This window comes from Ochotona princeps, chromosome 11 (genome assembly GCF_030435755.1).
Source record: "Ochotona princeps isolate mOchPri1 chromosome 11, mOchPri1.hap1, whole genome shotgun sequence".
NCBI lineage: Eukaryota > Metazoa > Chordata > Mammalia > Lagomorpha > Ochotonidae > Ochotona > Ochotona princeps.
In genome coordinates this window covers 57,616,104-57,630,250 of record NC_080842.1, presented here as the reverse complement: position 1 = coordinate 57,630,250, position 14,147 = coordinate 57,616,104, and the positions used below count along the sequence as shown (strand labels likewise).

The 14,147-nt window shown below is 37.4% G+C and overlaps 1 protein-coding gene across 1 annotated transcript in view; it reads left to right on the top strand.

Moving 5' to 3' along the window:
- Positions 1 to 14,147, top strand: part of TBC1D19 (TBC1 domain family member 19) — a 97,950-nt gene that overhangs the window by 67,546 nt on the left and 16,257 nt on the right. The window contains exon 16 of the mRNA XM_058670242.1: positions 11,521 to 11,553. Within this exon, the coding sequence (XP_058526225.1) occupies positions 11,521 to 11,553 (33 nt within the window). The remainder of the gene's footprint in view (positions 1 to 11,520; positions 11,554 to 14,147) is intronic.

The window sequence follows — 14,147 nt, the reverse complement described above, 5'->3', positions numbered from 1 at the left end:
CTTTGAGTCTCCATACCTTTATTTCTGACCTTTGCCTATCCCATCTTTTTTTGTGTTTTTATGATACAGTTTAGTTGGCACTGGAGTGCTTATCTCATTTTTACAATCAAAGAATGTCAAACTGTATTTTCTTCACACATAGCTATACAAGGATTTCTAAAAAGTTATGGGAGATAGAATTTAAAGATAAATTTATTTTTGTGCAAAAACATCTTTGCAAAGGATGTGTTCCTCGCCGGGTAGCTCTCCGTGATTCCCCAGGGCAGCTGAGCCCTTCCTTCAGGCTGCCACATTACCCAGTGGACATTTCTGTAGTCCTCGTAGTCTGTTGTTTTGACACTGCTTGTGTGTATGCTTTTTCCTCTCTCTCACTAAAAATATCGAAGTGCTGGGAGTTCAATACAATGTCACTCATTTTTCCCTAGTGTCTTTCATGCATTAGGTATGTAGTGGGTATTTACTTGGAATTAATACTTACAGTTTTAACATTTACATGTAGCCTTTGTTGCACCTCACCATAGAAGCTAAATTTTCTAGTATCTTTTTCTAAGAAACAATACACTACCTGTAAACAGACTAAAGAGCGCAAGTTCTTGATTCTTATTCATGGAAGTGTTTGATCGACTGAATGTAGAACACATGAGATCTTACTTAATACAGAAGTCTAACAAACTTGATTTACTATTTTTCTGTTCCCTATAAAACTAGAGGCAAGGAAAAAGACTGACATAGATATGAAAAATAGTAAATGACAATGAGAAATAAAAATCAGAGACTTCAAAAAGGAAAAATGAAAACACTATAGATAGCATAGAAGTGAATTCCAACAAATCAGTCTGGGAGTGTTTAATGTAAAAATCAATGATCTCACAAAAAGTGGAGTATTATAATTTGAGATATTAATGATAAACTTGAGGCATCAGAAATACATATTCCTACAATAGTCATTGTAGCAAATACTTGTAGTGACAGTACCTAGCATTTTCCAAGTAGTACCCAATTCCAGGCAATGCACTGAGTGCATTATATATAGTAGCACAGTTAATCCTTATGAGAACTCTATGAAGCAGTCAGTAATATTCCTATTTATAGATAAAGAAATGGAGTATTAATTTGTCCAACTGGTGGTAAGTGACAGAGCAGGGCTTTGAACCAAAATTGTCTGAATTCAGAACCAATATTCTTACCACTTGTATCCTAATGCCTAATTATAGTGTCTTTCAGAAGAAAGAAAAGACGTAAGGTATTGAAAAGGTAAAAGATACTTTCAGGAGGACTTCAGAAAGTTCACGGAAAAATGTGCATTGTGTTTTAAATCTATTTTACTAGACATTTCTTGGAGTACCCTTGTATGCTAAATTCTATAAAAATGTATATCCAGATTTTAAAAAAATTAAACCTTAATGGGATAAACCTAGACCTGTACATAGATTCAGTTCTACTGTCATTTATTTTCTCAAGTTTTAAAAGTTACCAGAACAGTTGCACAAAAAGAAGAGGCAAAGACCCTTCAGTCTAGTGTTGTATTTTCTTCACCTTAGGCAATAATAAGCAACAATTTTTTTATTAGCTGCCTGTTTTCTAACTGCTGCAAAGTTGGCATTATTTTGAAATCGCAAAGAGTGTTACCAATAAAACTGGCAAACTTCCTTGGTGTCAGGGGGCCACACATCGCACTGACACACTCAGTGCTAGTCAGGGCAGTGAGGGTAGTGATGGCAGGTGGAGGCAGAGGCTTTCACACTACTGACCCCACACACCTGGGAGGGGAACGACAGGTGGTGATGACTGCAGGTGGTGATGACTGCAGGTGCTGCTCAGGTGCTCTGAGGTGTTATCAGTGGGTAAATTTCCTCTGCTATATTCGTTAAACAGCTCATGAGCAAAATTTATGAGCTGAGGGAAACTTGTCACAAGCTATTTTAAGGATACTTTCTCCTTTGTTCAACCTGCACACATTGCTCTTTCTCATTTGATAAACTCTTGTTTAACCGTGTCTTGACTCACTGTTCTAGGTAGGTGACTTGTAGTATATGACACAAAGTATCCATTGCCTAGGACTCTAGGAAGGGACACATAAAAGGGGGATGATTTCAGAGACTGATGAAGTGAGGAGTGAATGGAACAGAAATTGTATGGAGTTCATGAAGACCTGGCACTTTTAGATGATGTAATCAGGAAGGTGCTTCTGAGAAAGTAGAATGTGAACAGAGACCAAAATATGCCACAGGAGTCATGACACTCAAGGGAGAAGAACATGCCAGAGGAGGTACACAGCACGTTCAAAGGCTGAAGGCAGGAACAAGTTTGTCGGTGTAAAGGACGCGGAGATGTATGACTGGTGATAGTGAGCAATGATGGATACAAGAAAAGGATAGGTTCAGTAGGAGAGGAGCTGGTGGAAAGGCTTCTCTAGCAAGTCTAACGGCTAGATTTCTCCGAGCCAGTTTCTTGTGTCTCCTTTCCTTGCTAATGGACTGTACTTATTTTCCTTTTCATGCTTAGTAATTCTTTTGATTGTTGAAAAGAAGATATCTTTAATATTGTAATATTGTAACTCTGGAAATCAGTTTCTCCATCTCCCCAGAATTTTTCCTTGTCGGTAGTGACTTTTGTAAAGATACTCCCTGTTTTGTTCCCACTTAGCTCCCTGTTTCATTAGCTTAATGGCCAGTTAGTGATTTTATGGAGATCTCATTAAAAATCCTCTATGAAAAATTGAAAGAAAACAGCCTCCTACAGTCTTTGCAGATTGACTTAATTATAGGGCACACTTCCACGGCATAACAACCAGGTCACATGCAACTCTGCCTTAGCCTTCACTTCCTGTTTACACAGACCCCCCAATCAGTCAGAGCTAAAAAGTCTTTTCCACATTGCTCCTTGTACATAGGAACTTTTCAAAGCTCTTATTCCCCTACACATCTTCTTCCCCAGGCCCTTCAATATGTTTAGTACTTATCCCAGATGTTATTCTTACTCCCAGATGGCTGTTTCTAGTGTATTTGCTGTTAAATGCTTTTGACAAATGCAGCCTGGCAGGCTGCTTCAGTCCTTAGAAAGCTCTAAGACAAGGCTAGTGAAACAACTACAAACTCTTGAACCAATCCCTTAAGTAGCTGCTAGTCTACTCAAAAAAAAAAAAAAAAAAAAAAAAGCACAATTTGTGAATACGAGATCTGTAAGATCTGTTTTGCTGCCTTTGGCACCGTCAAGCTGCATTAGGAGCGTGAGCTGCCATCTTCATGCCAAGCTACAGAGCAGAGGATTCAAAATTCCCTAACACTGTCTTAGTGAGATGTTTTCTTCCTTAAAAATACCCCTGGTTATAAATTGTTGTATTTTAAAGTTCAGAAAATTAATTCTGGAAGTTTTTTCCAACTACATTAGTTTATGGAAGAGGTGGAGTTTAGGAGTACTTTTTGATGCTATTCTCAGTAACATGTCTTCTCCAATTTCTGATTAATACTGTACTTTGGATCATTCTGGATGATCTGTTCAAGCATAAATGGTACCTAGTGCTAGTAAAATAGAAGCAAGGAGACCCAATTTCCAGGAAAACACACTCAGATTTGACAGAAACTTGATTACAAGTGATAAATAGTCCTTCTATTTTGCTAATTCCATTTGTTTCTGACAGGCTAGACAAAACAGTTAATTGCTGGTTAACACTGTGAAGGGATGTTTCAGGACTCTGGAGTTAGTGTTTCTCAACTGAAGTTAATTCCAGCACACACAAATGCAACACACAAGGATACTGGCAATGTCTAAAGACATTGTTGTCACAGTTCGGGGTACAGGGTGGACTGCTCCTAACCATCCTGCAGGACATAGAACAGCCCCTTACAACAAGGACTTAGAAAGGCTTTTAGAAGTAATAAGAAAAGTGTGTTGCTTTAAATTTCCTTTTAAATAAATGTCAGGTTGAAGTAGCAATGTGTACTTATCATTTACAGTAATTAAATAAATAAGTCACAGGGTGAAGTTCTAATTCAGAAAGATTACAGAAGTAGCTAGAAAACAATTTAACCATTGTCCTGTTCTCTAACCTGTATGCAGCATGTGGTATGGTAAGCAACAGATAAAATAACTATCTCAATAAATGAATTAAATGAGCTAAGCTACATAGTCGTAAACAAAGAGTGTAGCCATTGCTCTCAGCTGAGGTGAAAATGAAGCAAATAAGGGGCAGGAATTACTGTGTACTTATAAATGCTAAACATGGTGGAGACAATGAGAAAGGAAAGGAAGAATATACAGCAAGCTCAAAGCATGTTAATACTTGGGGTATCATATGAGTCATATTTGCTATTCATATCTCATCTACTTCAAGATTTATTTTTGTTGACAGCGTTCACCATCCTGAGCTTTGGTTGAAGCCCCATTAAAACACTGCTTAGGTTATTTATATCAAAGGGAACAGGCAGTTAATATTTTAAACTTTTTTCAGCTGCTTAAGGGAAGGCTAGGATCTCAGAGTAATTATTCGTAGCAGACTTGTAGAACTTTGAGGACTAAGATGTACTATGTCTTCTGTGTCCTGATGTTTTTGGAAGCACTGTTGGATAGTACCCAGGTTAATGCAACTTGACCCTTGAAAGGCTGAAATGATGAGAAGCAAAAGAAAGAGTTTTTAAAAAAACCAGCCAAGAACATGACAACGTCTAAGATCAAAGAAATGTTCTAGTTGGTATGCACCCTAGCATGTTCATGGATTTTTCACTGCCTCTTAGGTCTCATCATTTTTTTTTTTTTTTTTTTTTTGGTCAGAATTTGACTTTGCCCTTTCTTCGACAAAGTAGATTGTGTGTAGCTTAGATTGTGTGTAGCTTTTGTGGGAAAACCCTTGCTACTCTTAACTGAAGTTATTCAACACTGATGGAAAAAGAAAAGATTTTATTAGGTTTAAGACAATACTAAAATGTGGTCTTTTCCCCACAGAAAACATAAATTTACCATGTTACTCAGCATCATGTGTATTAAATATTATGCTGCTGCACTTTTAATATGAACTCACTTATGCTAAGAGTAACGCAGTGAAATTGACTTTGTTTATTTTCATTTCAGGATTGAAAATAGGGATTAAGAGAGGGTTGGCAATTTACCCAAAAAAGACTCAAACTATCTATGGATTTAAATTCATGTCATTACAGCTTCATGAATTAGTTATTCTTTCAACATTGAGTTGTTGAAGACTTCCTATGCTGTATTTTAATTTCTTATGTGCAAATGAATTTTATACTTCAGTGTTTTTTGTTAGGAATGCCTGATTGTAGTTACAAATACTCAATTTGCCATCATTAACATAGTGAGCATCTCACCTGTAGACAAAACTGGGCTGGATGCTGAAGATGCAGATAATCCACAGTGTGAAGCATCCTTGCTTCAAATGGCATGTGACCTGATGATAGGACAGCCGGAGAGTTCAGACCTCGGAGTGAAAGTGAGAGCCGAAGCACAAATCATCTGAATACAGGCATACATCCTTTATTTTTATTTGTCAATCCACTAATTCATTCGTTATAACCTTCCTGTTCTGATCTGTTTGTTCCTAAATTTAGCAGATGCCTAATAATTAGTTGTGTAAGTTGGAAATAATGATAACAAGGTTTTCATTTCTGCTACCTGGTTGTTGAAGTGTTTCTGCAGTGGCTTATCAGAGGAAGTTGAAATTATTCTTGAAGTAAGAATATATTAGGGTTTTATAGAATACTCTCATTTGAAATTTAGTATTTAGAAGGAGAGAAGACATATTTGTATTCCAGTAAGGCACCAAAATATATCTTGAATTTGTTAACGTATTATTCATCTTAGCTTTCCTTTCACATCAGTGAGGCCAGCCTCCTGGTGCTGTGGAGTTAATCTCCATGCAGCGGCAGCCTCTCTTTGGAGCACCAGTTCAAGCCCTAACTACTCTGCTTCTGATGTGGATCTTTGCTGAAGCGTCTGGGATGGCAACAGAAGATAGCCCAGGCAGCAGAGTGAGACCCAGATGGAATTCTGGGCTCCTTGCTTCAGCCTGGACCAGCTTCGGCTATTGTGGCTAGTCGGGGAATAAACCAGTGGATAGCATGCTTGCTCTCTCTCTCGCTCTCTCGCTCTCTCTCTCTCTCTCTTGCTTTCTCTCTCTTTCAAACTCTGTATCTGTCTTTCTAACTCTGACTTTCAAGTATATTTTTTAAATCTTAAAAGATGGAGACTTACCAAAGAAAAACAATGAGAGACTAGAAGAAAAATGACCTTTGAACTCTCCTAAGCACTCCGTGAAAATAAGCTGGTGACTACAGTGTCAATTAAGCATCCATATGACCTTTAATGTTAATCTAATACAGTTTGTAATGTTTATAAGTTGGTAAAGAATCTTATTATGGGAAGATCTTCATGTGTTTCATTTTCTTCAAGCCTCAGAGTTATATCACTGTAGTTATAATTGTTAGTATAAAATCTTATACTCAAGCAACAGTTCTTTGTTGCTTTATATGTCAGAAAAGTAACTGACTTTTAGGAGGTTCAAAGACCTTACTAAAGTTTCTCAGCTGGTTTATGTTAAGCCCACAATGGAAACTAACACGACTTTTCTTGCTGTTTCTCTATTCATCATTTACCCATCTATGCACCAGCTCATTCATTCATCAAACATATGCTCATCATCAACCATGTGCATGGTACCATGAGATACATACAAAAATGAACAAATTATATTTCCTATCCTCTGGTACAATCTGTTAAAACATCTAATTATAACACAAAATATGTTGAAATCATATTGTTGGAAATATGAACAAAGTACTATGAGAACATAGCAAATGAGCACTTAATTATGATGAAGAGATCATTGTTTCCCTGAAGTTGTAGCTGAATGTAGTAAGGTTTTGGTAGGCTAAGTGGGATATGGTGAATTCTGATGGTGATAATAGCTTTGGACATGCAATAAGGTGATATTTCAAAGGAGAGCAGAAACATCTTGGACCATAGGGACAATCTCATATTCCTTTGAGTATTTCTAGAGGCTATCAAGTAGATTCTTCAAGTAGTAGTTAATTGATGTAGTAGGAATTCAGTAAGATATGCTGGATATGTGACTAATCAGTGGAAATAGCAACATGGAGGTCTTTTTTGTGGTCTCACTAATATTTTCTGAAGATTACTTGAGCCATTGTGAAAGTTGGCTGAAAAGCTGAAAGTTTAGAGAAAGGGGATATACCAACTAGGAAACTGTGTAGAATGATAGTAAGAGTTCTTCAGACCCTGAATTTGGGTTCTGACAATAAGGAAGGAGACAAATGGTTAAAAAAAAAGTGGTAAAGGCAGATTCTCTAGGGTTTCATATATTTATTTTGCAACCATTTAATGAGTATCTAATACTGTAGGCATTGTGCTTGCCTTGAGGTGGAGATAATTAACAAATTGTTCCTTTACTCAAAGGAGTTAGAGAGAATAATGAAAAAGAATCATTATATGATGATAAGATCAAGGAAGGGAAATAACATTTGTTGAGTACTGAAACTGTTATCAAATATTATGCCCATTATATCAAATATCAGATATAATCCTCAGCACTAAATTGGTTTTGTCCCCATGTTGTAAATAAAGGCAGCACTATCCCTAATTTTCATAGGGTCCAAGGCAGGAGTAAAAATGAAGACTGACTTACTATAAATCTAAATATTTATATTTGAATGAGTCTAATAAACTGCTAAAACCTGCCGTTTTCTTGCTTTGATGCATAGGTCATCTTAAGAGTCTGAAAGGCCAGGTTCAAATTCGAAATTCTCAGACTTTTCATCAGTTCCTCCCTGTGCTGTCCCCACCTCCTTTCATCCTGGATCCTGCCTACCCTGCACCCTTCACACAACACTCCCTTTTTCCTTCTAGCCTCTGTCATTCTTTCCACATCTAGCTATCCTTTGGCTTCTTCTCTGTGCTGGGATATATACTCATAAAGAGACCATGCAGGCCTGAAAAAGCTGTCTTAGAGGACTTTGGGCTGGGAATTTCAGAGTCTTGAATACCAGCGGTGTGGCTTGAAAGGAGAAACATGAGCTCCGATGAAGGGATAAGCCAGTGCAAGACAGTTGCAGTGCCCTCAGCACAGGCCTCTGGAGCTCCTTGCTAAGTAACTGGTTACTTAGTCTACTGATAGAAAGTGATGAAAGCCAAATGGCGTGGTGTCATGCACAGAGAAGGACTGAGGGCATGTGAACTCATACAAGGCCACTGATTAATGAATGGCTTGATTATTAGATATTGGGAATGATCAGATGATATTTCTAAGAGGAAATCCTGAGGGAGTGAGGCAGGGATAGAACTAGAGGTGAAGGGAAGTATTGCCTTACAGCCCTTGTCCCCTGCCCACAGGTTATAGGGTGGAAATCACTTTGGCAGGAGTAGAGTTGTACATGTGGGGATGCTGAAGTTATGTGGAACAGTTAAGTCCCCATAGCTCAATGGCCACCAGAAATGGACATAATCACATGGAGGTATAAGGGCTAAGAAGAAACGAGAGAACTGAAGATGGCACAAAAGGTCCCCTCTTACATGACTACAGAAGTGGCAACTTCATTACACAAAGAGAGATCAGAAGAAGTTTCAGGTAACTGGGCTTCCAAAGTGTGGATTATTGGTTAGTAAAGAGAACACTGATAAAAGGAGATAGAAGACAAGTGTTGCAGAGTCTCAAAGGGTAGGCATTTTTAAGGAAATCAAGAGGGGAGAGAAGTAGCCAAAACCAAGTGAAACAGCGAACTCCTGAACAGCAGACACTTCTGAGACCAAGAGCCTCATTGGTTTAGTGGCCTCAAGGCCTTGATGGCTCTAGTTTCAGAAGGAACTTTCAGTGGCTGTGAGGCAGACATACAAAAAAGGAGGAGACTCCTGGGGTTAGCAATCAGAACTTAGTCATTGCAGTGGAAAACACATGGCCAATATTGAAGTTATAGAAAGAAGTAAAGAAAATGAATATAGTTGTTTTCTAAAACTTAAGCTCAACTTCTAGAGATGGGTGAAAATTAAAACTGTATGATGGAAAAGTAATATCTGAAAGGAAAAGAGACTTTTGTGATGGTGATTTTTGTTGTTATTATATGTGTGAGGGTATTCTTGGAGGAGATACCCAAGACAGGAATCCCGTGAAAAGATCAACCCATCCCTTGCCTCTCTTATTCCTTGAGTAGGAGTAAAGAGTAGACCCCTACTGTGCCAAGACCAGTTGGTCTCAGTAAACCTTCTCTGTTTATGAGAAGCTTAGGGCTTCCAGGTCATCCCTTCCAGGCAGTCACACCTCCACAGCATCAATAGCCCTTTCATCTGTAAAGGCTGCCTTTGCCCTTTTTCTCAATTACTCTTTTTCATGCACATGTTACTATCTGACATGTAGTCACATATTCTACAGAGTTTATTGTGTCTAATGGAAAGGCAGCAGGGTCTGGCCCAGCGACTCAGTGCATCTCTATGCAATGACAACACGTGGAGAGGAAAGGAGGGGAAATTGATGGGACAGAATTCCTAGTAGGGCTTTAACAACCCAACCAGATGGTAGATATTTTTTTCTTAACCACAGCCTCTATCCCATAGTATTCTTTGTTGTTTGTGTAAATAATCGTCAAAAAATGTAAAATCCAATGCTTGCTCACTACACATAGCCTAGACCTATGCACAGGTTGGCAACAACTGTGACAAAGAGAAAACAGCAGTTATAAAGAACAGATAAGTGAGAGAGTTTCTGTCAGTGAGGTGAAAGTGAGGGCTACAATTGGATGTTAAATACTTCAACAATAGGAAAGCTTTAAAAGAATGAGGTGGTTAGATATGTCTTTTTTTAAACTTTTTTATAAAACTGCTCCTAGAGACACTAAAGAAAATACTGATTTTTGAATTTTAGCATTAACAACATTTTCACATGTCTCATCTATGTATTTGTTAATGACCAACCTATAGCCATTGTCTCATTTCATCATATGTGGCTTGTGCCATATCTTGGATTTACAGAGGAGAGCACTGAAGGTGGAGAAGTTTGGAAACTTACCAGAAAGGCCCTCAGAGCTCTCCAAGTGATAGGTTTGAATGGACCCTACCAGTTCCCACTTCATTTAACAGAAGAGGTGCCAAATACTGAATTGGTATCAGTGTGAAAGCCCATAGGCAGTGCATCTCTGCCTCACAACTTGCTTCCTTAGCATTTTTATACTGCTTTAGGTGAAGGGTACTTACCAAATTTTCTATTAAAATGAAACCAAAAGGAGTATCTTAGATAAAAGAATGAGAATGTAGGGCTATCTCCAATTGGAATGGTTCACCAAATAAGGAACGTGACTGAAAGAATATAACCCTCTACTGCCATCTTAGCTAAGGGATATGTTGGGAGAAAACAAATGCTTACGGGTTTCAGTCACCACATTTTAAGGATTGCAGTGAGCTGCAGCTTAACCAGAGGAAATAAAACCAGGAAGCTGCTTGAGACTACTTCATCTGGAGAATGATGAACGAAATCCAAGAGGCATCAGAGCAAAAAACATGATGGCAGTGGGCTGAGGGAGAGAGCAAATGTTTCTGGGAGTTTTGTGTATTATAGAAGGTACAAAGAAATTTGTTTTGTGTTACTTTTGCAGTTAGCATCAGGGATAGTAAGTAACAATGACAATTTAGTATCAGAAATAACTTGAATCAAAACTCAAAATTGTGATTGGTTGCATGGGGAATTAACATGTACTCTATCGCTGGGCATATCTTAAGCTGAGACTGAACTATCACTGACCAGAACTGATTCTCTGTGACCTACCACACTGAGCATGCCTCTGAACACGTCAATTAGATAAAACATTTCTGTGCAATTTTTTTTTTTAAAAAGTGAACTTCTCAACTTTCTTTTGTAGTGTTTTTGCAACTTGATTTAGAACAGTGTTAAATATACAAGGTTATACATTACAGAACTTCTGTTGGAAAGTTAAGCTGCAGAAATTCTGATTTTTTTCCTTCAAATATGAAGATGTTTGGCATATCAAGTTAGGCTTTGAGAATTTATTTGAAAATTATGTGTACTTAACTTATAATTCTTGCCAAAGATTATACGAACTCATTCCAAATTCCAGTCAGTAGTTCTCTTAAACCACCTCCTATGATGTCTTAGTAGAGTTTCCTGGTATTTTCTTCAAGAAATGCCTTTGAGCAGATTGGATTCCAAGGTACATAACAAAGCTATACCAACAGGGACATAATCTGTGGCTTAGGGGGTAATATTGAAGTTCTGCTTCGATCTGTGATCTGCCTTATTATGTTATCTTGTTTTTCTATATACAAAGTTGTATTTTTTCCTGCACTATCAATAAAAAGTTAACTGGGTGGATATGTGGACATTTCTAATTAGCTTTTCTAAGGTATTAAAAACATCTTTTATTATTGCCATCACTAGGGTTTTCTGGCAATCGTGAACAAAATTCATGGAAAAAGTAGGAAATCTTTCTGTTTTCAGTTATAATCTTTTAACATTTACCTAATAATCAAGGGAAATATTTTATCTCTTAGGTGTCATCCCTTTTCATGGATTTTCAATGTATGGTAAGTTCATTGTTTTATTGTAATTTAGAAAATTAAATATAAAAAATCACACTTTATGTTGCATCAACCACACACTTAACAGATTTTTATTAGTATTTTAGGGCATTGTGTTTACTATTTTCGTTGTATGTCCAATTTTTTTAAATTTAAAAGATTAGGGTAATTGTTAGCATAATTGTTCAAGTGATTATGGTTTGACAAATTAGAACATATTGTGAAAGTTACTGTGGTTTATCATATCATAAGCCAATGGAATGGAGTTCTACCTTAATATTTAGCTCCAGTTAGTGAGAAATCAAGTTGTTTGGTCTTCTGAATGAATTCTGAGTCTCTAAAAAAGCAGCAAGTCAGACAGAAGGTGAAAGGTTAAGATAAAGCTCGTGATTTCTCAGTGATTGTGGGATGTGTAGCAACAAAAACATTGCAGGATCCGTTATCCTGAGGAGGAAAAGGCTTGTGTAAGCTTGGGAGCTCTGCATGCCTGCTAGGTCTCACCCCTTAATGAGGAATACAAGAAAAGCACAATAAAGAATGGAGATTGGAAAAATGCTGTGCACCCTATCATGACTTAATTTTTGAATTTTAAAATTTTTGTGTGTTATGTATAAATTTGTTAAAGGCTGGCATCCCCATTTCTTCCCCCTACCTTTAAAGAATAAACAGAAGCATGTCGATGTTTATCATCAGCAATTAAATTAACCTCTTCTTTGCAAGAAACAGTTCAGTGTTCAACATCAGATAGTTATGGTAAATGTCATGAAACTTTCCAAGCTAGCATACAAGTTGCTTCTCACTCATGGAGTTATTTGTGTATACTAGCGCCATTGATTTATGTTCATTAATTTTGTATCCAGCTACCCTGCCAAATTCTTTTACGAGTTCCAATAGTCTGTCAATTGGGTCTTTTGGTTCTCCTATGTAGAGAATCATGCCATTTGCAAACAGGGATAACTTTAATTCCTCATTTCCAGTTTGAATTCTTTTCATTTCTTTGTATTGCTTAATAGCAGGAGCTGATTTAGTTTAACATCCACCAGACAAAGTAATTATCTGCCTGGGAGCCAGCACAATGGCTCAACTGACTAATCCTCCACCTCCAGGCATGGCGTCTTGTATCTGCTCTGGTTCATATCCTGGCTGTCCCACTTTCCATCTAGTTCCCTACTTGTGGCCTGGGAAAGCAGTAGAGGATGGTCCAAAGCCTTGAGATCCTGCACCATGCATGGGAGACCTAGAGGACACTCCTAGCTCCTGGCTTCACTTTGGCTCAACTCTGACTGCTGCAGACATTTCAGGAGTGAACCAGCAGATGGAAGATTTTTCTCTCTGTTTCTCCTTTTCTTTGTTAATCTGTCTTTCCAATGAAAATAGATGAATCTTTTTTAAAATTTTACTTCTTTTTATTATTATCATTTTATGATACAGTTCCATAGGCCCTGAAATTCCCTTATCCCCTCCCCAATTCCTTCCCACTCACTGAGTTCCCCTATATCATTACTTTAGTATAGTTCTTCATACACAGTCATAAGTCCATCGCTGTGGACATGGACAATGGCAGAGTGTCCAGCATCCTATTGTCAAAATATGGTTAACAGTTTCCCTGGGAATCCATCTTTAGTCTGCAAGTAGAGATGCATACTGCATTTTATCCTCACATCTGGACATGATAGTCTCCATTACACAGTTATTGCACACCCCCTAAAAGAAAAGCCACAATACAAAATCAACAACAGGAAGAAAAATAGAAATTTACAGTGCCATGAAGTTAAATAACATGCTGCTAGATATGATAGTCTTCATTACACAGTTACTATACATCCCCTTAAATGAAAAGCCACAAAGCAAAATCAACAGCAGGAAGAAAAAAGAAATTAACAACAGCATGAAGTTAAATAACATGCTACTGAGTGACTAATGTGTTGCTGAAGAAATTAAAAAGAAAATCAAGCACCTTCTTGAAGAAAATGATGCTACTGTATGATCTATGAGTCACTGAGGAATTTAATCAGAAGAAGGTGTTTTGAAGAGATGAAACTAACAAAAAAAATCAAAATCCATGAGGTACAGTTTTCACTGATGTTTGTTGGTGAGATGTGTCTCCTATAGGCAATAAATAGATGGGTTTTGTTTTTTAATGCAGTCTACTAATCTATGATGTTTGATTGATGTGTTTAAGCCATTTACATTCAGGAATAATACAAATGGGTGGTAATTTGATTTTGTTATTTTAGTAATGGGTTGTTCATTGATTTCGTTTTCTGTTTTTATTTTACTAAGACGTTTTTCACATTTGCCTTTGGTTTTGCTCGGCAATATTCCTTTTCTGTGAAAAGAGAATATCTTTAAGTGTCATTTGTAAGGCAGGTTTGGAAGAGACATATTTTTTTAATTTCTCTGGACTGTGGAAGAATTTTATTTCACTTTCAAAGACAAAGAAAAATTTTACTAGGTACGTTATCCTGTGCCAACAATTTTTTGCTTTTAGGATCTGGAATTTGTCACTCCATTCTCTTCTTGCCTGAAGAGTTTCCTGTGAGAGGTCTCCTGTGAGTTTAATTGGCATTCCTTTATATGTCAGTTGATTTTTTTCACAT